Source organism: Dermacentor albipictus, chromosome 4 (assembly GCF_038994185.2).
Source record: "Dermacentor albipictus isolate Rhodes 1998 colony chromosome 4, USDA_Dalb.pri_finalv2, whole genome shotgun sequence".
Lineage (NCBI taxonomy): Eukaryota > Metazoa > Arthropoda > Arachnida > Ixodida > Ixodidae > Dermacentor > Dermacentor albipictus.
The window spans coordinates 52,616,704-52,640,159 of record NC_091824.1 but is presented as its reverse complement, the minus strand read 5'-3'; the positions used below and the strand labels follow the sequence as shown (position 1 = coordinate 52,640,159).

Genomic DNA, 23,456 nt, shown 5'->3' with positions numbered 1-23,456 from the left:
ACACACACTACCACACACCACACACCACTATAGTTGAACACATGACGCAACAATAGTTGCGTCATGCGTTCTGAAATCCAACACTGTATTAATTATGAACGCTAGGATTGGCGTCATTTATTTATTACATCTCCTCACGTGCGCTCGCTGAGTTTAGTGAGGCGCTTAGTAAGGCACGATGATTGACGTTATCTTGTAGCGCGTTCGGTCACTGTAACCAGAAGCCGGGCCAAAGCCCACCATAGCCAAAGCCCGTTCCGTAGCCAAAGCCTGTTCCATAGCCGTATCCGAAGCCATACGGGAAGCCGTATCCAAATCCGTATGGCCACCCGTATCCGAAGCCTCCACCAGGAATGATGCCGGCAGAAGCAATGACCAGCAAGAAAGCTGCAAAAGCGAGAGTCACCTGAAACAAAAAGTAAAGAAAAAAATTACCGACGATTACGTTACTTCCTAATGCGAAATTTGAGCGCAGCAAATAAGCTGTTTCACCTTTTCGATAGATTGAGGCAAAGAAATCGAGCAACACACGTATGCGCTATCACAGAATTTTTTTTTTATTTTTCACACGTATTCCTTCAACAAAGACTCCACTAACAGTTCTTGACAGTCATGAAGGAAGCTTTGTGGTCGGAGAAATAGACTGATATATGTTCGACTTGGTACACCAATGCTTGATTCTCAAAGTCGTTCACAAAGACGTTCACAACTGGGCCCTTAATGCCATATTGGCCTCCGCCGTGCATCAGTCGTCGCACTTGCATGAATGGGATTCGCGGAGATACGAGTCTTACACTTACCGCATTAAGTTGTGGAAGGTGCGCTGGCCTCGAGGGATATTTGTAACCGTTTGTTGTCGAAATAACAACCAAAACAAGCGCGAACGAGACCGACCCAACAGAACCAAACAGGCGCGGGCGAGAGCTGTGGCGCGAGCAGACGATAGTACGAAACGAGCGGATCGGCTGAGACCAGACACGAGTGCGCATCGAGCCGTAAGGAGGGTCCGCATGACACCAGCATCGCGCGCGCACGTCACTGAAGGGGCCGCTCTCATTGGTCTCCGCCATTCGCGGCTCGCGTCCTTCGTCTCCCAATCCAGCGAAGGGGGGCGGAGCTGGTTACGAGGCCAACGCCGACGACGACGCGAAACCCAGGAACGGACGCCAAAGAGCTGCGCTCTAAAATCGATTGCAGGAAGCCGTCTACAATCGTTTGCTGCACGTCACAGCATTAAGCATACACTTTATGAAAGTTGACTATATACGGTGCGCATCTATTGTGTAGTCGACAGCGCCTCCCAAGTGATACTTAAGTGTAAAGAAATAATTTTCATCGTCTTGTCGCAAAATGAAGATTTTTTTTTGGAATGCGTGCCTTTTCATGTCAACATAAAAATTTTCGTTGCTGCGTACAAGTTCCCCCTCATTCGCGTGAGCGCTGGGCGGGTAAACAGCGCAGGAACGCAGAGTCAGACAAGGAAGGACACGGACACAAGCGTTGATGAATAACTGACTTTCGCAGCTAACTTTGGCAATTTTATTTATTTATTTATTTATTTATTTATTTATTTATTTATTTATTTGTTACATACTGCCGGACATTTTGGAAGCCTTAGGCAGGAGTGGGAACAGGAGTATTACCCAAAAGAAGCTCAGTGCACTAAAGCAAAACAAAATCACAAACCAAGAGAAAAGAAAACATCAAAGGACACACAGGCGCCAATATGCGTACTAGCGAAAGTATCAACATTGATTGCAATACACGAAATGATAACGTGCGTACGCATTTCAAGTGTGAAGACGCCTACAGCACTCAATTTCTGATCGCTTGTAGGAATTAATCAATATGTGGCCCTTCAGCCACATCAGCAGATAAGGCGCTCCAGTCTACAATTGTCCGAGGAAAGAAAGAGTACATGAACGTGTTAGTCCTACATTAAAACTCAGATACCTTTTTTGGATGAACAGACTGAGTAAATAATGGCGGGTGCTATTATTGCGTATTGATGAATTTTTAACATGTTGTGATATAGGGACTAAAAGGGATTTAACCCGTCATGATAACGCGTCGTTTGAAGTTTTTCTAGCCGTGCATATTGTAGCACATTAAATGGGGATACTTTCCCTCTATAACGGGTGAAGATGAACCTAATAGATTTTCTAGAGGATGCTTTCTAGATTTAGTTTGTTAGCTTCTGTCCAGGGATCCCAGCCGCTGCAGCATAGTCCAGTATGGGCCTAATAAACGTCTTGTACGCCAAAAGCTTTATTTCTGTTCTTCAATTACCCTGCGTGCGCCGAAGGTATCCGAATTTTCAGAACGCTTTTTTTTTAATGAACGTCACATGTTCATTCTAGCACAAATCTGAGTTTATCACCACTCTCAAATACTTGCAGCGGTGCACTGTGCTTAAAGGTTGTCTACTGATGTAATGGGTGTATTCAAGTGGTTGCTTTTTACGGTTATGGCCATTTCTACCGTTTTTCTACTATTTATGGTCATCTGCCATGTGCTCCACCAGCTCGCAGTTGTGCTTAAAGGGCCCCTGAAACGGTTCGGACAAATTTTGTAGGCGCGTAGGGTACAGCTTAAGTAGAACATTCGCACCACAATTTAAGTGAAGCGTTACGTATTAATGGAGCTGCAAGCGATTAGAAGTTACCCTCCTCCCTAGCTATGCTTTTCCTCCTCAACTCGCTCGCCGAGCGAGCGGCGCTAAGCTCCGCCTTCACTGGTTCAGCGTCACGATGCGACGTCACATCGCTCACTTCCGGTTGTTTAGGAGCACGCCCCCTCCCGCGCGAGACCTCTCCGCAAGCCGCTTGGCCGTCGACCGAGAGCTATCGAAGCAGCGTGCGTTGCGAGCATTCTGTCGTAGCGCCGAACGTGTCCGGTACTCCGCTAAAAACAGGCAAGCTGGTCATTTCGGCAAATGACTGGAGGCATAAACTCAAGCTGATGAAGGAACTTTAGCGTAGACGTACGTGAGCAGCCTGATCGGTCTGCACGGTCCAGACACTTGCTGGCGCAGCGCTTAACCAGTCAAACAAAGCGCTAATATTGCTCTAACCAAGTGTAAAGCATTTTAAACATTTATAAATCAACGTGTTGATGATTACACTCCTGCGAAAAATACACACCAGCAGCAAAGAATACACTTCGTTGCTGCTACTGTGTATGGTTGAGCTCTGTGCCACCAGGTGGCTGCACCGTGCAGACCGTTAACATTTGCCCTTCTGCTCATCTCGTGGCTCATCCCGGCACAGTCAAGCGGCCAGACCCTGTCCCCTTGCGCTTGCGTTTGCCCTAATACTGGACTCGCGGTTTGCAGGTCGCTAGGTTTGCAGTCCACAAGGCAACAAAGTCGAATCATAGTGCTCGCGAAAAGACTGAAACCACCTCTGACCGCGGAGCTCTCGTCAAAATGGAGTACGTTGTAACACAAGCAGACGGCACTTGCTGTGTGCCGGAAGTGCTGAAGTGTACTAAAAAACTATTCTTGTGTATTCTCTTTAAGTTATTTTCTTTTTACAAAAACAAAGTAACTAACATTCCAACTATTACGAGCATCATTTGTTCACCATAAAGTTGGAAAAATTATCGACCACGCGCCCTGCTCAGCCAATCAGATAGCTCGCCCATGTGACGTAATATGGGTTATTTGCATCATATGGGTAGGGGCGGCTTAAAATTCCGCCGAGCAGTGCGTTGCGATCGGCAGCGATGTGTATTTTTAAAACCTCATAATAAATTACACGCTTTACGCAGAGCACTTAGATGCATCAATTAATGATCAGAAGAACCTACTCTAACGACTCAGTACGTTTGTAGAAAATCGCCAAAATCGTTTCAGGGTCCCTTTAATGCTTCGTGGAGTAAGACCTCGTCATTAGGGCTACAGATTTCCTGGTATATGACGCAGTCATGCACGAACAGCCCGATATGGATGCCTACGTCCTTGACAGTATCATTAATGAACAAAAGAACGAAAAGAGGGCCGAGAACGGAGCCCTGGGGAACACCAGACACCACAGAAGTTAGAGAGGAAGCTATACCATCAATGACTACACATGGTGCCTAGACGAGAGGTATGCAGCAATCCATGCCACAGGGCAATCATTCTTAAGATTAGGCTTCAATTTTAGTACTAGCTTAGAATGAGGTAACGTGTCAAAGGCTTTCTCGAAATTCAAAAGATATGTCCTCCTGTTTATGTCTAACGCTATAGAAATGTCATGTATTGTTTCTATTAGTTGGGTTCCTGTAGATACTCCTCTACGAAATCCACCTTGCCGGTGGTCAAGGAGGTTATTGTTTTCAATAAAGGATGGTATGGGCTTAAATAAGATATGTTCAAGCAAGTTCAGTGAAGTTCAGAGAATCGATATAGGCCTGTATGAAGGTGATGAATGGTCGTCCGCTGTAGGTATGAGAGTGATCTTAGCAAATGTCAAATTGTCCGGAAGTTCCGCACGGGTGAATGATTTGCGAAATAATAGGGTTAGATACTTCGCGCACCATTTGGCACATCATACTAGGAACGCGTTCGGTATGTCATCAATACCAGGTGATTTATTGATGTCTAAGTTTAGAAGCATCGCCAGGACGCCATCCTCACTAATAGATACATCATCTATAGGCAGTATTTCTTCTAAACGTGAGATGTTTGGAGTGTTACCATTATACTGCGTGAAAACAGAACAGAAGTATACAAACAGTGTTTTAGCAATGTCGAAATTGTCGCCCAGAACTGCATCAACAATGGGTATACGTGGTACTCACTTCTTTTTCGGCGACAAGTGTCGCCAGAACTTTGCTGGGCATGAAAGAAGAAAGTTTTTCAATTGCACGTTTTGAAAATGGTCTTTCGCTTTTTTGATGCCATTTTCTAACATAACGCGTAGCTCGGTAATCTTTTCCGCGTTAGCGTTTGTTGGATGGCGTTTAAGCTTATTTCTCCCTTTTTTGAGCTTACGCCCCAAACGAACGGGGTCTTTCGCCAGCCAGGGTTTACAGCTGCGCACAGTCTTTCGTTTTTTTTGGTACGACCTGTACAATGCATGGAGAAACGAATTACTCAAAGAAACGCCACATTTTTTTGGCAGAGGCATTAGCTGATTTGTACATAGGGGTGAAATCGAACCAGCGAGCAAGCCTATCCAGTACGTCGATGCCTACTAGCACGTGTAAACAACGGGACTATAATTTCTTTTTTTTAGGTTTCCAAGAAAAACGCATTTCTATCGATAAGGATACCATCCTGTGATCAGATATGCCATCAAAAATATGGGCTCTTAGATTCCTCCGTTATAGCCTTCTGGAAACAAGAAGGTCTAATATAGACTCTGAATTCTCTTGAGTGAGTGCGAGTGCGTGTGAGTGCGTGTGAGTGTGTGTGAGTGCGTGTGAAAGCAATGAAAACAAAATGAGCAACTAATGATGCACGACGTGGGTGATCTCCTGCTGCTGCCCGAACTCCTCAAAAGTACGGTACTGAAGCGCTTCAAAGACACGTTAGTGTGTTTAGTGTTTGAAGCATATTGAATTTTCATGAAAGAAAGTAGTTGTGTCAACGCACTTTCGGTTTTCGTAAAACACATTGCATATCTCAGCAACGCTGGCAACGTTAAACTCCCTCGGCAATTAGATTAGAGCGGTAGTACAGTTTCTGTGAGCATATTTTTTTTTCTGAGCACGTTTCTATGGTACCCAGTCTAAACCTACACTTCCTGCCTTGCTTTTCTTCTTTCTTTTCCTTCCTTATCCTTGGTTGTTTTATTCAGGCCAGTCGTTGTGCGGGAAATCGTGTGCTACAATGAACCCCTTTGACCAGTATAATATAGTGATGAGCTTCAAAATAGCCTGTTGTGCGCTGCCACAAAGTGTGCCCTGTGCCTTATTTGCTTGACCTCATTTCCAAAGCGCTGTGGCTGCTGCTACTATCAATTACCAACGAGCTTGAAAAGCTACCTGACGGTTCCGAACCTAATTTTGACCTTATAAGACAAGAGAAAACAGCGGGACAGTTCTTAGTACGCTCTCGTGCCTGACCATTCTCTCTTCAAGCTGTTTTTTATATCTCTGCTATTTTCATACATCCTAAACTGCACCAACAAAACTAACCGCACATCCTTTTGCATCTTGACAGATGTAGATCTCGCAGGTGTGTATGTAAAATGAGCAGTTGCCAGAGAGGTGTAAAGGGTAATTTGGACAGCTGTACCGCTATTATTTCCTCGTGCTGAAACATGCATGCACGGTGAATGAGGTTCGCTAATCGAAAGGCCACGAAAATTGTTTAAAGAGACCCTAAACACTTTTCTTACTAATCATAAAATAGCCTCACTAATAAATGACGTCGTCTCACGAATCTCGTGCCACTAAACTTTTTCAAGTCCAACTATAGGTGGAGTTATCGAACAGATACCCGGCTTTCTCTCTCATTCCGCCTCTGCCAGCGCACTCGAAGCCAGGCAGCTGAGAAGCAGAGAGCCAAGCCCCGGGCAAACGTTGAGTGTCGCGGTGGCGGAAGGCCTTGTCGCGGCACCTTGTGGCGGCCGCAATAGACTAATGCCACGCAGCACATCTCGGAGGCCAGGCTCAGCTGACACAACTATGCACAGGGTAAGGATGATTTTCCTCTAATTTCCAGATCTCCATATCACGAAATCAGCCGACAGCTTTAGTGAGTCAGTTGCTTTCGATGACGTCGCATCACGGCATTGCAGAAGCGAGAACAACCGCTACTTTGGCGTTTTTGTCACAAGATTGTGACTGCTGCGTTCCCTTCTATATTCAGTGCAGCAGCATTGGGCTCACATGCTCACAGCAGCCTTTACGAGGGACCGCCAACGCTTTCTTACTCTGTTCAGAAAGTGCGTCATGTCCCTTTAAGGCAAAGAGCGTTATTCTGCAGCCACATCTCTTTAACTGAAGGGAGTGATTACCTCTCAGTCGCTCTTAGAACTGTGTCTTCCGACGCTCTGCGCCACGTGTATTTTTCTTTTTTCAGCAAAGTGCACAAAAAGTGACGCGGCGAAAGTGTGCATCCAGTCATTCACAACGAAGTGCGTCAAACATGTCAACACAGCAACTATTTTAGGATCAGCACTTTCATATGTGCTTCTGGAGTCAACAGCCCTGCGGGTTATTCGGAGGCCGAATGAAATTATAGTAATTTTTTTGTTTGTTTAGGGAAGCAGCTGTTCGTGGTGCGAAGTAGGTAGTGCTAAGCGGCAGCACAGGTCATCAATATAATATTGCTATGTTCTGTCTGCTATTATTACATTTTCATATTTCTTACAGTCATGAAAAGTCGCAAGGATTGCAAGGGCTAATAATCACAGAATATACAGGCACGTAGCTCAAGCAGTGACGCTCACTCACGAGGTCAACGGTCTGCATATTCAAGAATAAAGTTCCATGCTTAAAGTTTCAAGAGCTATAGACAATCTGGCGACACCTCTCATTTGTATGAGTGGTGCAAAATTCTATTGATCATTAAGCCGGAGCTGTTGTCGAAGTAGTTCGTCACGAGAAATCGATTTTTAGGCAGCAGCCAAGCCATAATATGTGTGGCCTTATTTTAGTATACGTGCATCACCAGTCATTACAGGAGGCTGGTGCGCCAGTCCTTGGGTGCAACACAAAACGGGATTTTTGTATGTAGCATCTGACAGAAATGAAAGTTATTGCAGTCGTATTAGACACAGTGCGCATTCACCAATAACCACTGCACTTATAAAGGACTACAAACGAGTCAATAAACACGGAGCGGGGCACATTACTATGCTCCAGCATTCTGTTCTTATACTACTGTTTGAATAAAGGAAGCCACACTTATATCCTTCGCCGCCAGCCGCGTAATAATACCAATCATTCCAAATGGCTTAAAAAACAGCAATTCTTTGTTTATAGGTCAATGAATGAAAAAGAAAATTTTTTCTACGCTCCGCATTCCCTTTACATTTTTCTCCAACATGCCCTACTCGACCGTCAAGAACTTGTAAAATAGAACTAAATGGTACAAGTTGTAATAATGTCGTTTTCGTGTAGCATTTATGTCGACGACTAAACTCAAAACCGCTCACATATGCAAGAAAAGCATCCGCTAAAGCATGCTGATCACAATGCTTACCAGCATCTTCATCGTGCGCTATCCAACTGTTTGGGGTCGGGGGCAGCGTCTGACGGCCTGCGGGACCCACACACGTTATTTATATGATTCCACGGCCTGCTGCACTCTACCATCTTCCCACGTTTTACCAATACTCCGATCGCTAATAAAAAAAACATATAAACCACTACAGAGCAAAGCAGGGCTATTCCTGTCCGCAATAGTCAAAATTTGCATACGCATGCGCGCTCGTGGTTCCAGCGACCATTGAGACAGCGTAGGAAAAAAAAACAGAGACATTTTCTCTGTGATGCAATCGCACTTGCAGGAACTGTGTCACGAAAAATCAGTGGCACGTTTTCGGAACTGTGTTTCGGAAGGCTAGCCACCGCGTTTTTTTTTTCCTGTTCTTTCGGAGTATTATGTAATTCGCATCGCTTAGTTACGCTTTCTTGGGCTCAGTACACCGGTGTCAAGCAAGCTAGTTGTCTTGAACAAACAGCCTTGGAGAGCAAGTAAATTGAAAGAAGCGGAAATTCCTCAACGTTCTCCACCGAACGGTGAGCGTCGTACGTTTCACGCCGCTGCTTCCCACAGGATACACACGCCTAGTCATGCTCGGGAGATCTTGCTTGCTTGTTTGTATCTATTCATAGCGAGAGATAAACAACTACAGCGATGGGTACTCACAATTTTCAGATATGTTTTGCTTAATCTTAAGGTCAGAGTTCACTGAAAATAAATTATTCATGCCAGTGTGTAGTTTCGTCATGCAGACTGCGCAGACGAAGAACAGCAAAATTTGGCAGCCACCGACGGGCCGTACAAAATAATTGAAAGAGCTTCGCTATACTGATATGATCACCTACCCGTCGTGTTGTGTTTGCATCGTTGCTAAGACGGGGATGGCGGAAGACAGGTCGATAAATTTAAAAATCGCCATTCCGTAAGCCAGGCTATTGAGTGATGCCGCCTGAATATTTGAAAGCACATACCATGACTTTATTAACATTAACTTCTTGAGTAAAGTACGTTCTTTTGTCAAATGTGAAACAGGGAGATGCGGTAAGTGTTTTATCTGAGACATAAAGGTGTGCTGCATAATCTCGTATTTCATTTCTTGCATTTCTTTGAGAATAAACGAATTTTTTATTCACCTGTGACATAAAACACGGTTGTCCCCTTGAGGGGATATCTCGAAGAGGTTGCTCCAACTTTCCTGGAAAACGTCGCTGGCATTGAAATAAGTATCGTCCCTCTATAGCGCACTTTGAGGAAGGATTTATAGAGGCCTGTGCTAGCCTTCGGATTTATGGTAAACAGGTATGATTTCAATACCGCTTGGCTTAAAATTCGCATGTCGGCTTGTACGTTCGAGTAAATATTGGAAAATATAACCAGCACTTAAGAGTATTTAGCAAATACTCCCAAAAAAGCTGCCGAGGCAATGTGAGTTCTCCTGCAAATAATGTCCACATGTTGAGGCAATCCAGACGAGCAGGCCAGTTGCCAAGAAGACCGAGAAGCTGTTTACAGGTCCCTTGCGTAGTCTACACAAAAGTGCAGATAAATTGCAAAAAAAATCGTGAGATTAGAGAGGGAAAAAATATGGCAGGTGGCAACTAATCGTAGTTACGAAGAGCCCCTCTTTCTTGTATGATGCGGACGTTCGCTTACGTGTAGCATCAAATGGTGAACGGTGTCCAGTGAAAGGCACCAATGCCAAAGTGTGAAATAAACACCGATGAATCGCGTGCCTTTAGGCAAAAGTTAGCTCAGATTTTTTAGCTTCTTTGTAGTACTTGCTTTTTTTATTCTGTGCAAATGAGTTTTCCGTCTCTTCAAACGCTTCCGTACAGCCTCATGTTGCAGCACAAGACGTGCGGGCAAATTTCTCGACAGTGCCGCAGGTACAAAGAATGCGAAGTAAATTACATATGTTGCGAGTTTTCCCATATCAGCTTGTTTTCGCGCGGTACCCTACTCTGCGCGGGTGATTTATTCCAAGGGCGTTCCTTCGAAGCAAAGCCGGCAATAGCGCTGCCGCCACAGGCAATCCTACAGGGCTGAGCTCACCTACTCAGTGCGCTAATACTCGGTGAGTTCAACTGCACAAAATACCAGTTGATTAGTAGAAAATGGCACTTCGCTACAATGTGTAAATGGAATATTGAATGTTCACCACAACGCGTTCATGACTGGCCCCAAATTTAAGTACGTTGGCTATGTGGGATTCTATGCCACTTAGAACGTGACCGTCATGGTGGTGAATCGAACCTATGACTACCTGCATAGCAACACACTCCGATACACAGTGAGCCATCGTGACCTGTCCATAGAATCCGTGCACAATGAGAACCAGATTTAGGAGAAGCCAGATCTAGGAGAACAGACATGTTTGCGGCTTCGAGTGCTGTTTAAACGGGGCTGCTGAAGAAAATCGGAATATGAAAATTATGAGGATTCAACGCACTACGGGAAACGATCTAAGCCAAACTTTCTTTGCTTTTGTTTGATTGACGATACTTAGCGGTGATGTTCACGGAGAATGTTTGATTTCTTCAGGGTTTAGTGCAATACGAGAATGGTGAAGGGTGTTAAACATCACCTTGCGTGCACCACTGCTCTTTCTCGGCATAGTACACAGAACACAAAGCGACACGTGTTTGCTTGAGGCGATGTTGCGCGCCATATTACAGAACCTCTGAGAGGGTTGAGCCTTCTCATTGCCTCACATGGCACATCGCATCGGGAAAGAATAGCGCGACTTTAATTAATTTATGAGGATGTACGTTCCAGGACCACAATCAGATTATAACCGGATTATTATCGGCATCTGTTTAACTTGTGCATAAGTTGAAGTACAGACGAGCACTGTTGTATTTCGCCCCCGTTGAAACGTGGCTGCCATGGTCTGGATCGATCCCGCGACCTCGAGCAACGCCACAGCCGCAAAGCTATCGTGGCGGGCACAAAAGTGCTGATTTGACGTCCGGCTGCTTCCGTACTGTTGCCTAGGCGCAATGGTGCTTTAGTGCGATTTTGCATCTGCATGCCTTGCGTCTGTTGCTCACTGGACAAATTTGGGCAATGTTTCTCTTTCATAAATAGCGTAAATGCGCCGTACCTTACCTTGAAGTTAAATTTATTCAGTTTATCTGCTACCACTACCGTGTCTCGTAGTAGCCTTTCTTTACCTGCTTACATAGCATTTTCCCTCTCCCGCGCTGCACCCATGTATGGGAGCTGCGATCGAAGAGTGGTGAAGAGTCACGAAACGAGTCTTGTTCACTCGTTTCATGACTGCGTCGCTTCCACGTGTTCAATTCCTGCCTGTTCTCCTTACCTCTCCTTCCTCTTGTCAGCCATTCTATATACCTCCCCTCCCAACGGTTGCGCGTTAGTGCAATGGTAAGCACGTAAGCAGTTTCTGTATCGCTTTTGTGGGAAGTCACGGTTATGACTACAGCCCTTAAGGATATATTATAGTGGTGCCTTTGGAGCAACAGAGAGAACTGTGACTACGGAATGGAACTGTCCAAACTATTTTGTCACATCAGCTTTCCTCTCTGCCACGTTCCTGCCGTGTGTACACACGCTCTGAACTACCTCGCGACGTGGCGTGAAAGACACCGACAGCAGCACTAGCAGCAGTGAAAAAGTTGAAGGAAGAGGTAATGAAAACCTTGCTTTAATAACGTTTAGTAGAGACAGGTACGGGATTAATGCATTTGCTAAGCTTTTTTTTTAGCATTTCAAAGGCTTTTTGTTGATGCTCACCCCACTCCACTACGTTGTTTGCCCCCTTTTTCACCAACTCTATCAATGAACCAGCTCTATCGGGACCCAAACTCTCTGCCTAAAAAGTGCGAAAGTACAGCTCTGCGGCGGACGAAATGCAACGGTCACTTCTTCACTGACGGCATAAGAATTGTTGGACTTCGGGGGAATTCGTGTAGGGCCAGGGAAAGTCGGATTTATTTACACGAATGCTAAAACACTCGGCTCCAGAAATGTGCTGTACTGGTTATCTTGCTGACTGTAGCAAATGTTTAACACTAAAGCGTATTTGACTGCGAATATCCAGAAAGACAGCCTTTAGATAGGGAGTAATCAGCACGTGCTAATTAGCACATGATAAGGAGCAGTACGTGCTTGGCATGTTTAAATCCGGATGGCGGCCACGTCGTACCACCCGAAGGTGCTGGACACCCGCGGCCGCTGGAGTCGGTGTGAGCATCCGAGCTGTCTGAAGTGGTCGCGAAGTAATTGGGGATGATGGACCGGGATCAGCGGAATGGTCTCGTTATGGCCCCAGGGTTGCACAACTCGAATGCCAGCCACTGGCGCGGGGAAACGTCTGACGGGTCTTTGGAACCAACAATATACCACATGTGTAGATGACCAAGTAGTTTGGAGCCAGTCCTCCACGCTGTCGAGGTGAGCGAAAAAAAAGTTCTGTAAAGATACGCTTTCAAGAGCTACGATAACAAGTATTTCGCATTCTATGGCTTTCCGAAAAGGAAAACTCGCCCGTGAAAGAGCGCCTGTAGGACGTCGACCCACTCGCCTTCTGCACTTTTTTTTTGAATAAACGTTTTCATTATATCACCGCGCCACGCCTTTCGATATGTTGCTATCGCCACCAGTCGCATGCCCCGGCAAGCTTATTCCTTGGTGCCAGTCCGCGTTTTTTTTCTCCTTTTTATTCATATTTTCTAATCTTTCTTTCTTTTTTTTCGATCGCAAGCAGTTTAGAATTTTAACGCTCGTACAGCACTGGACGCCTGCCACTGAAAACTCCTTGCACCGCATAAGAAATATACGAGGGAAAGATGGTGCAGATTAGACGCGCAGCCAGCTTGAAGACATTGCGCTAGCGTGGAAGGAAGGAAGGAAGATAATAAAAGCGAACAGCAGGACTGCTTCTCGCAGGACGCTGCCAGCGGTAACGGTGTAAGCGTGACGAAATGCAGGGCGGTGATATTGTCGTTATACAGGCACTCTTTTACCGCGTTAGTCGCACTCGGAGAAAGCCTTCGAAACTGAACTAGTTGTTCTCGCACGTCTATTTGGCAAAAAAAGAAATTTTTCGCTAAGCTGCATAATTTCCAGCGCAGGCTCCAAACTACTGATTTGATTAAGCCACCTAATACAAACATTTAAAAAAAACTTCAACAAGGGTAACTTCTCCATTCACGAAGATAACGATGCAAATTATGGCCTACCTAATGATTGCAAATCTAGACACCTAAATGATAAAAATAAACGGCCCCATGCTTTACATTGACCTAATTTTACAAATTAGGTGCATTCATGGATACACTCGGTATAGAAAATATTACATATTGCTTTTCCTTGGACTTCTTCGCTATCCTATCCGACATTACATAATTTTATGCAGTTTAAAACATACGCATTACAGTCGGCTATGTCACGGCTATATCAAGCACATCACAGCGAATAAATCAACCCTGCCACTTGATACATGCAACACGCAGACACATACTACAGAGACGCAAACATACCAGGCGTACACGAGCACAAACGAAGCGGAAGCCATAAACAATGAAGCTGTAGATAGAGACGGCTCGCGTGTGCACGTCAAAGAAACATAAAATTTCCCAACATTGCGCAATAAAAATGCTAGTATACTCAGACGTACACAAGCGCGCGCGAATATAATTTTATTCAAGCGAAGCTGCAGCTGGCAGTTTAAGTAGCTGCAAAGACGAGTCAATGCGTTGTGCCATCACAATATTTCGTGCAGATGAAGGAACTGCAATATTACTGCATTTCGAACCGACATATTTACCGCAACTCATCCATTGCCGCCATATGCAGGGCTCTCTTCCGTTGACTATACCGCCACGCCTCATTTGTTTAGGTTCAGTGCGAAAGCGATACTAGCCTACCAAGCTGGATTTCGTCTCTATCCGCGTGAAGCACCTTCACGCACGCATTCCTTCGGGAGCGTTTCGCGCACAGAGCCTGTTCTTATCTTCACACATACGCTCGCGTGCGTATGTGCGAAATAAATATGAAACGCGAATCGGGAGCGTCGTCGGAAATGTCCTCAGAAGAGACTGGTCAAGCCAAGTGCAGCGAACAACAACGAGCTCCAGAAGAACTTCAGTTTGGCCTAGTTGGTATTTACTGCAAATCATATTGACCGCAAAAAAGACGGGGACATAGGAAGAAAACACATAAACAGCACAGGCGGTACTGACCGCCAGACCGCCTGTGCTGTTTATGTGTTTTCTTCCTATGTCCCCGTCTTTTTTGCGGTCAATATGATTTGCAACAACGAGCTCGTCGACAGAGACAGCGGGAGTCGACCGACGAAGATCTGGCCGAGCGACTGCGACTGCCAGAGCAAAGAAGACAATTCGTGGCTTTGAAACGTGCCAACGAAACCGCAGAACAACGACAGAAGCGATCGGAGACCGACAGAGTGCACGGCCGTACCAAGGGCGCGTGCGGAACGGATGAACAGCGACAAGCCTGACTAGATGCGGACGTTGCAAACCAGCATCGCGAGGCCAAGGAATGTCTGTCTTCGGCAACGGCTGCGACGGTCATCTTCAAGCGGGACTTCGCCGACCACTCGTTTCGCTTTGCGTGTTCTGTGTTCGGCAGACTGTGGCACAAGAAAGACTACGGTACCGCCCGCATATGTGCGACGTTGGCTTTGGTCTTCCCCGATGTGCGTGTTTAAAGCTTCGCTCACCCAAACTGATGCAGATTTGTACTTCGTGAACAATAGGTATAAATATACGCCAACCCTGACCACCTCTCTGCACTCAACTGTATAGCGGAGCGCATGATTTCCCCCCGGATACCCTTCATGCAAGTGTGAAGGCTGCTCTACAACAATGACAAATACGGCGTCAAACCACAAAACATTCTTTGTGTAAATCTGCTATGCTCCTCCTCCTTTGTCCACAGAGTAACCCTCTATGCATTATGCAACCCGGTGCGTATGATTAAGCGTATCGCCTGTGCAATAAAACAACAGTTTAACAACGACATCGTGACTGCAAAGGATTTCAATAGCAACTGCTCAAACAATAGCCTAGCAATACCGAAGTTGGTGCAAAAAAATATGGTTTCGCACAATATCTCGTGGCGGGCGCAGCCAAACCTTCTGTAATTTTTTTTTTAAAATCTAGGTGTTTTCTCAACCACGCCATAGGTTTGCCGTGGATTGGCGGTGAGCGCTGTTCTATTCGGCGTAACCAAATATTCAATGAAGATATATATATATATATATATATATATATATATATATATATATATATATATATATATAAACGAGAAGAAAGGGGGTTAACCGAGGGACCCGATACTTATTAGTCATATAGTGAGAAGCATATAGTGTCAGTGTTTGTTGGCTTCTCACTATATGACTATATATATATATATATATATATATATATATATATATATATATATATATATATATATATACACACACATATATAAATATATATATATATATAATATGTGTGTAGCTTAAGAAATAGAAGCACGTAGGTAAAAATTAAGAGGACTTTAATGACGTTTCGGTCGGGGTCCGGCTTGCAACAGTACAGTGATTGTAAGCACACCAAGTTCAATTTATGCATTTTTCTCTGTAAAAATAGGAAGAAGTGAGAGCGAGGAAACAAAACGTGAATAGAAACTCTACATACCAACGCGTACACTCAGTGGCATAATATATATATATATATATATATATATATATATATATATATATATATATATATATATATATATATATATATATATATATATATATATATATTGTCACGTGGAGTGCCGTATGAGGAACACAGTAGTAATACTGTGAAAGACGAAACTAACATTTATTGGGCGAACATGTGCCCACAAAAACAGGCTACACTTAAAGAACGGCGACAACGGCGAACAGAGTTGGCGATCGTCAAAATCTGATCAGCGGGTCAAGCGTATCGGATATTATAGCCCAGTCGTCGAATGTACCAGAGTAACCGCTGAGACCCTCGTGCCTTTCACAAAGTTTTACACCATTCCCGTCGCGCATAGATGGGATCAGATTACGCAAGGTTCGGCGACAACAGACAGTGTATAGAAATATCGATAACATTCTAGAAACTTTCGATGCGTGTAGCCGCGTCCTGCGCTGTGTGATAACATTTCCTAGACGTTAAAACGCTCACCCGTAAAAGATAACGAGTTCACGTTTCAATTCCCCCGTCTCAAAAGGCATCGTCCCGTTGCTACAAACATAGCAGGAGGGTGAAACACAAAGGGTCACTTGTTAAACAAAGTAACAAAACAACAAAAAACAAAGCCCAAGGTGACACAATCGAAAAAAAAAACGTCCAAAGTTCATCTATTCGACGTCCCCAAAGTTCATTAGCGCTGGTGGAACGGCTTAAGTCGCACATCAAGCCCGTCAAGTTGCTGCGAGCAACTTTTTCCTTAAATCCCCCATAAATTGTATATTTATGGAAATCACGGCATATTGTACATATTGTAAACATGAACTACTTCAGGTCGTGAGCGGCGTCGCTCTGATAGCGAGATGCCGTCTGGCACGACCTCATAGTCGAGTGCGCCAATGCGTCGGATGATCTTGTATGGCCCGAAATAGCGGCGTAAGAGCTTCTCGCTCAGTCCTCGTTGGCGTATAGGGGTCCAAATCTAAACACGGTCGCCGGGCTGGTACACGACGTAGCGTCATCGAAGGTTGTAGTGTAGCCTATCGGTCCTCTGTTGATTCTTGATCCGCAGGCGGGCGAGCTGTCGGGCTTCTTCGGCGCGCTGGAGATAGGTGGCGATGTCAGGATTATCTTCGTCGCAGACGTGCTGCAGCATGGCGTCTAGAGTAGTTGTCGGATTCCTGCCGCAAACCATATTGAATGGCGTGATCTGTGTTGTTTCTTGCACCACCGTGTTGTAAGCAAAGGTTACGTACGGCAGGACCGCGTCCCACGTCTTGTGCTCGACATCGACGTACATTGCGCTTGTCTGGCTGTATTGCAGAATCGCTTGGGTGAGCTCTGCTGTAAAGGTCGTTCTTCTGTCGGTGATGAGGACTTCTGGGGCACCATGTCGCAGCAGGGTGTTCTCGACGAAAAATTTCGCCACTTCGGCGGCGCTTCCTCTCGGTAGAGCTTTAGTTTCAGTGAAGCGGGTCAGATAGTCCATCGCCACGATGATCCACTTATTTCCAAATGTTGACGTCGGAAACGGTCCCAACAAATCCATCCCGATCTGCGAAAATGGTCGGCAAGGAGGTTCGATCGGCTGTAGTAACCCTGCTGGCCTTGTCGGGTGTCCTGCATCGCTGACTGTCTCGCCATGCCTTGACGTAACGAGTGACGTCAGTGGTCAGACGCAGCCAGCAATACTTTTCCTGTATCCTCGTCAGCGTCCGGGAGAATCCGAGGTGCCCAGCGGTTGGATCGTCATAGAGCGTGCAGTACTTCTGGACGCAGCGCTAACGGAACAACAAGAAGGTAGTTGGCGCGAACTGGTGAGAAGTTCTTCTTCACGAGCAGGCTGTTTTGTAGCGTGAACGAAGACAATCCGTGCTTAAATGCCCTAGGGACAAAGTCGGTGTTCCCTTCCGAATACTCGACGAGGCCTTTTAGTTCCGGGTCTGTTCGTTGCTGTTTAGTAAAATCTTCCGCGCTTATTATTCCGAGGAAGGCGTCGTCGTCCTCGTCGTCTTGCAGCGGGGGATTGATGGGGGCGCATGATAGGTAGTCGGCGTTAGTGTTTTCGTCCGGTCTTGTGGATTACCGTGACATGATATTCCCACCTCCATACTGACGCCAGTACCCTAGGCCTCGGTGCCGTCCTAATCCAGAGGAAAGACGAAACTAACTTTTATTGGACGAACCTGTGCCCACAAGAGCAGGCTACACTTAAAGAATGGCGACAACGGCGAACACAGTCGGCGATCGTCAAAGTCTGATCAGCTGGTCAAGCGCATCGGCTTTTATAGATCAGTCGTCGAATGTACCAGAGGAAACACTGGAACCCGCGTGCCTTCCACGAAGTTCTACACCATTGGCGTAGCGCACACATGCAATCAGAATACGCAAGATTCGGGGACAACAGACAGTGGATAGAAGCATCGCTAACATTCTAGAAACTTCCGATATATGTAGACGCATCCTGCGCTGAGCCATAACATTTCTTAGCCGTTAAAAGCGCTCACCCGTAAAAGGTAAACGAATATATATATATATATATATATATATATATATATATATATATATATATATATGTATAATGACGAAAAAGAGTACGACGTATGTTGAACAAGCACAGTATATTTCACTGATGTTTCGGCTGCTCGATCAGCCTTCGTCAGTCAGTCACATGTCAAACGTCAGCCAAATGTACTGTGCTTAACCAAAGGACGTCGTACTCATTTTCTTCATTATCCTACCGGGGCCAGCGTGATTTCCTGTGTCAGAACTATATATATATATATATATATATATATATATATATGGTCCCTGGCCGAAAGGTGCGGTAACTTTTCTTCCGTGCTTTTATTCTCCAAACAATTTATCTTCTGGATCCTGTGATCTTATTCTCCACTTGTATATATCGGTGGAGCATGGAATCAGATAATGTCATCTTGGTAATTATATCAAGCGGTTACGTCTTGCAGGCTAACTTGCTACAATTCGTAAATTGCAATATGCGCCGTAAAGTATTTAACACATTACTTAGTGAACTTTTGTAATATATTTGAATATGCGTTTTGATTTCGCGTGCTAGTAATGTCCACCTCTACGAATAATCCAGATGAAAGAGAAGAATGATGCTATCTGCCACAGGTGACATTTAAGAATTTCATAAAGGCTATAAATCGTCACCCTATATATATTATAGAACATGACGTCACAGAGGCCTTGCCAACAACTAACATCCAAATATTATATGAGGAGTATCCAGAGTGGACTTCACCTCGTCAGGCCCGTTTAATGTTTGAAAATCGCACTGCCCTCATGAAAAGAGCTGCGCTGTCGAATGGTGAAGTTTTCGTTCTGTTAAATTTTTTCATCGAAGACAAATCAGTGTAAGCAGATTGGGGGAACATACATTAACGTCTCGAGCAGCTACCGTAACTGCGATTTCGGTGGACCAGTCAGTGCTTGAAATTATTTAACGTCATCAAGTTACAGTCTAGGTCATCTAAGCCAGCTGAGAAGTACGGTGGCGGCGCTACGAAGAGAATTCACTCTTCTTCATATTTCTGGGTTCGAGGACATGCAGTGTAACAAGTTTTAACACATTAATATTACATACGTATACATCAGGCTTAGCAAGTTCGTTATCAAACCACATTGCGCAATTTTCTACTTTAAGATAACATCAAATCACTTCGTCATAACGCAATTCCATCTGACGAAATAGCAGGGCTGCTTTTCTGTACTTCCTACGCGTTAGATATCAGTGTTGCGTGGATGGAGCGTTGAAATTTCTTTAGGAATGTTAAAATAAGACGCCATTTATTATTTAAAACCAAATAGGGCTGGATGAAATATCGCCACATTCAACTTTTCCATAAAAACAACTGGCTACAACGTTCTGCCAAAATGTGGATATTGTTTTCATAGTTAGGCCTCCGAAACTTACCTTAGTAGCGCTAAACTGCGTCCACCTCTTTGTACAACTCATGTGCAAAAACTCCGTGGTTGCTGCGCACAAAGCTATTTTATTATATAAAATTGTGAAGTTATAACAAACGTATTTTCCATCATGAAAATTTTAAGTTTCCCTAAAGTATAATTCAATAAAAGCCAATCTAGTAAAAAGTAACTTATTTAGGAATAGGGCCGCCTGCATTGAATAAATAAACCATGCAATTGGAAGTGGTCATCACTTCAAAAACATGAGTGGTGTCAAATGACTTTTTACATGTTTGTTGAAAAAACGATTGAAATGCTGGTACAATAAGATGAGATAATTGCAGAATAAGGTGTCTGTGAAGTACTTCCACGCCATTACGACATGGCAAACGCCAGTGAACTCATGCTGAGTTCACTGAGAAGCTGCATGAGGATACTTATTAAAAAAATTATTGTTAGCAAAATATGTCGGGTAGAAAATTAATATCGGAGGCGTGCTTGAGGCAGTAACACTAATAAGATGCCAACTAAAATATTGTCAATAATACCAGAAAATATGTTGTCGTTTTTCGAGGTCTCCCGCAGAATTCCATATGCAATGGATATCGCGTCAACGTCTGACATAACGGCAACTAGGTTGCTTTGCCCGCCGGCTTCAAGACGAATAGGTAGGTGTTTCTTACTTCACCCACCGCGGGGAAGTGAATATTGTTGTAGAGTATTGTTAGGGTTTATCTCATCTCGCCAGCAATGTTCAAGCCTTATCTCAGCAAAATTGTCGAGATTGTCGTATGATGTAGGCGAAAAAGTTGTATATATGTATGGGTCCCTTGCTCGAAATAAAGATTGTTGCAAGTTAGCGCCTGTGTGTGTCACGTCTCACCTTCGTCCTTGTCTTTTTAACGCGCTATAAGCCTCACCATGTCTTACCAACAAGCCCAAATCACTGCTTTACAGCATTTCATGTCGAGATTGGTTCCCGATATCGAGAGGTGAAAGGGCGCGGGCAGCTGGTGATGTCACTGCAACGAAACAGTGGTGCCATCTGTCACCGCTAAGGAAAAACACGGCGAACCGCACGGCGCGTTCGAAGCGGGCGCCACCGTTCTGTCGCAAAAAGAAAGCATATATTGATCCCAGTTGCCGCAAACGACACGCACTTGCCACTCATTGACTTTTCTTGAGGCAGCGCACGCTACCTTATATATTTTCCCTGCACGCGCGTAAACACTACGACACATCAAATTGATATTGAAGTACTTCATCATACGTTAATGGCACCTTACATGAATTAGCTTCTCTTTGCAAAGCTTCACTTTATGCTTCAGTGGCATGCGTGACAATCTTGCATGGCTCGCTCAGCAGCGGTGGTTGTATCTACAGCTAAGAATTCGGCGGAGTGTTCTAAGTTGCAGCACCTGCGAAAACATATGGCTGATAATCCACTTCCAAACGAGCATGAAAAGCTTGGGCCCGCCATAGTGGATCAAACTATACAGATCTGTGACCACGCGCTGTAACACATTTGAATCTCTTATACTTGCAAACATATTTGTGGCTGCTTTCATAGTTTTATGGTACTTACCTTCCGCAGATTCCGTAGTAGCCTACTTTCGTTGATGGATCATGGTACTAAAAGTCCTGTATTGCAATACAGAGTAGTAGGTAATATGAGAAATAGTTACCAATTATTGGCATCCAAAGGATTAGTACGTAGCTTTAAGTGACTCCTTCCAATAGTTTATAACGTGATAAGTTAGTTACAAGCGATTGCTATGTTTCTGTTCAGTGTTTACTTTAAAATCCCTGAATGGATAAACCAGTTATCAAAATCGCTTATCCGTAATAAAAATGACGGTAGTTGTGCACTACATCTTTGTGATATACCTAAGCGCTTCACAGCGAAGAAAACTGATACGTTGCAGCTGCGTTGTGTATGGGATGGCCTTTGCCTGTAAATTAATTACTTAATTAATTAATTTACAGGGAACGTCCATTCTATTCACACCGCAGCTGCAACGTTCGTATCAGTTTTCTTCACAAAATAGGCAATATCATTAAAATCACCATCATTAAAATAAATAAATAAGTAATAATCCTTTATTTACTGATTATTTATTAACTATAGTTATTAGAATACGTATTTGTAAATAACTAAATACTGATGGAGGAACATCGGCTCAGGAGTAGTTTTGTTTTTTCAAGTTAGTGCCACATATTGCAAGTTTGAACAGCGGAATAAGTCATGGAGCAAAGTACACGCACACACACAGGACGAGCACTGTGTATACATGAATGCCTCTTTTTACTCGAAAAGGATCACACTTTTGACAAATTCCATCACATCACTTTTGAGATGATATTGCTGCTCATCTTTGAATGCAAAGACAAAACATGTTCTTGTACCCAGGGAAGAAAGCACGTCCAACTGTTCTGCCAATAAATATACTATACGCGACAGAAAGCCCTACCAATAGCAGGAAGCTCTAACAGGGTAACACTTATGACAGGGCTTCTTAAAATATGAGTAGCCTAGGGACTCTTCAACCCAGATAAACTTTACAAAGAAATCAAATAAAGATGACACAATCAGTATGTTAAAACAAAGAAGACATTGTGATCGAGAAAACCATGGGGATGGCAACCCTGAAAAAATTTAAACACGAAATTGTGACTTCAAGTGCAAGACACTGTGGTAAGCTTAAAAAAATATGTACTTCATTATCAATGCCCGTAGACGCGGAGAATTCTTGATAGTGCAAACGCTGTACTACTAAAATTCTGTTGGTAGTACAGCGCTGGTCCCGTGTTTACGTATATATTTGCCCTTGTGTTTTCGTGCTATTAAAACTTACAAAAATGAACAAAGGTTTATGGAAATGGGCCTAAATATATTGAAGTACAATATTGCGAAAATGTTACAATGTGCTTCTGAAAAGATGAAGAAGAAAGGCATGTCATGTGATCATTGTTTACGGCTTGTAGAGCTACATGATAGCAACTTTTGTGCCTGGTCGACCTGTTCGCGTTGACTTCCTCGGTAAAAGCTCTACTTTTTGTGAAAGTCTTCTTGTGACGTATCGTTTACTTGCGGTCAAATTGACAATGTTCTGGCGTATTCATTGAAATTGTGGTTGCCGAAGGTATTCGTATGTTAGCGTTATATTGTTGGTAGACTCGGCTCTGAATGTTTTCAATATCTGCAGGTATATCCAGAAACCCACACGGCTACGTGTAAGGCAGTATAACTTTGTTTGAAGAGAAGGTGGGGTTTTTCGATTGAGGAACCCGGGTAGGCGGGAGTAAAATCAGCTATCAGGAGCTTTCATGGTCGTTCGTAGACGTTTTGGTGCCCGAAGATATACAGCTAAGTCCTAGTTAACCCCTCTGAATATCATTTAATATTTTCTCTCTCGCTCTCTAAAGTCCTTGACCTGCTACAATCCTCGTTTTTCTTCCCTTTCCTGTGCTGCCCTCTCCCGCATGATGCACGAGACATTTTGGAAGGATGCCGGGGCTTTGACCTGTTGATTTGTGTACCTGCGCCCAGGTTCAGTTTCATCATCATCATCATCATCATCATCATCATTTATTTACCCTTAAAGGCCCTTGGATTAGGGCATTACATAAGGGGGGGGGGAGCAGTCGTTACATATGCAATTGTCGGTAACAACAAAAAGCAATACAGAGTGCGTGAG

The 23,456-nt window shown here is 44.2% G+C and overlaps 1 protein-coding gene across 22 annotated transcripts in view; it reads left to right on the top strand.

Moving 5' to 3' along the window:
* The window catches only part of LOC135909148 (uncharacterized), a 758,332-nt gene that overhangs the window by 610,592 nt on the left and 124,284 nt on the right, over positions 1-23,456 (top strand). For 4 of the 22 annotated variants that reach the window (XM_070536936.1, XM_070536942.1, XM_070536943.1 and 1 more), the window contains one exon: positions 6,462-6,627. The exons of the other annotated variants lie outside the window; for them this stretch is intronic. In XM_070536936.1, the coding sequence (XP_070393037.1) occupies positions 6,462-6,627 (166 nt within the window). The remainder of the gene's footprint in view (positions 1-6,461; positions 6,628-23,456) is intronic. 22 annotated transcript variants of the gene reach the window in all.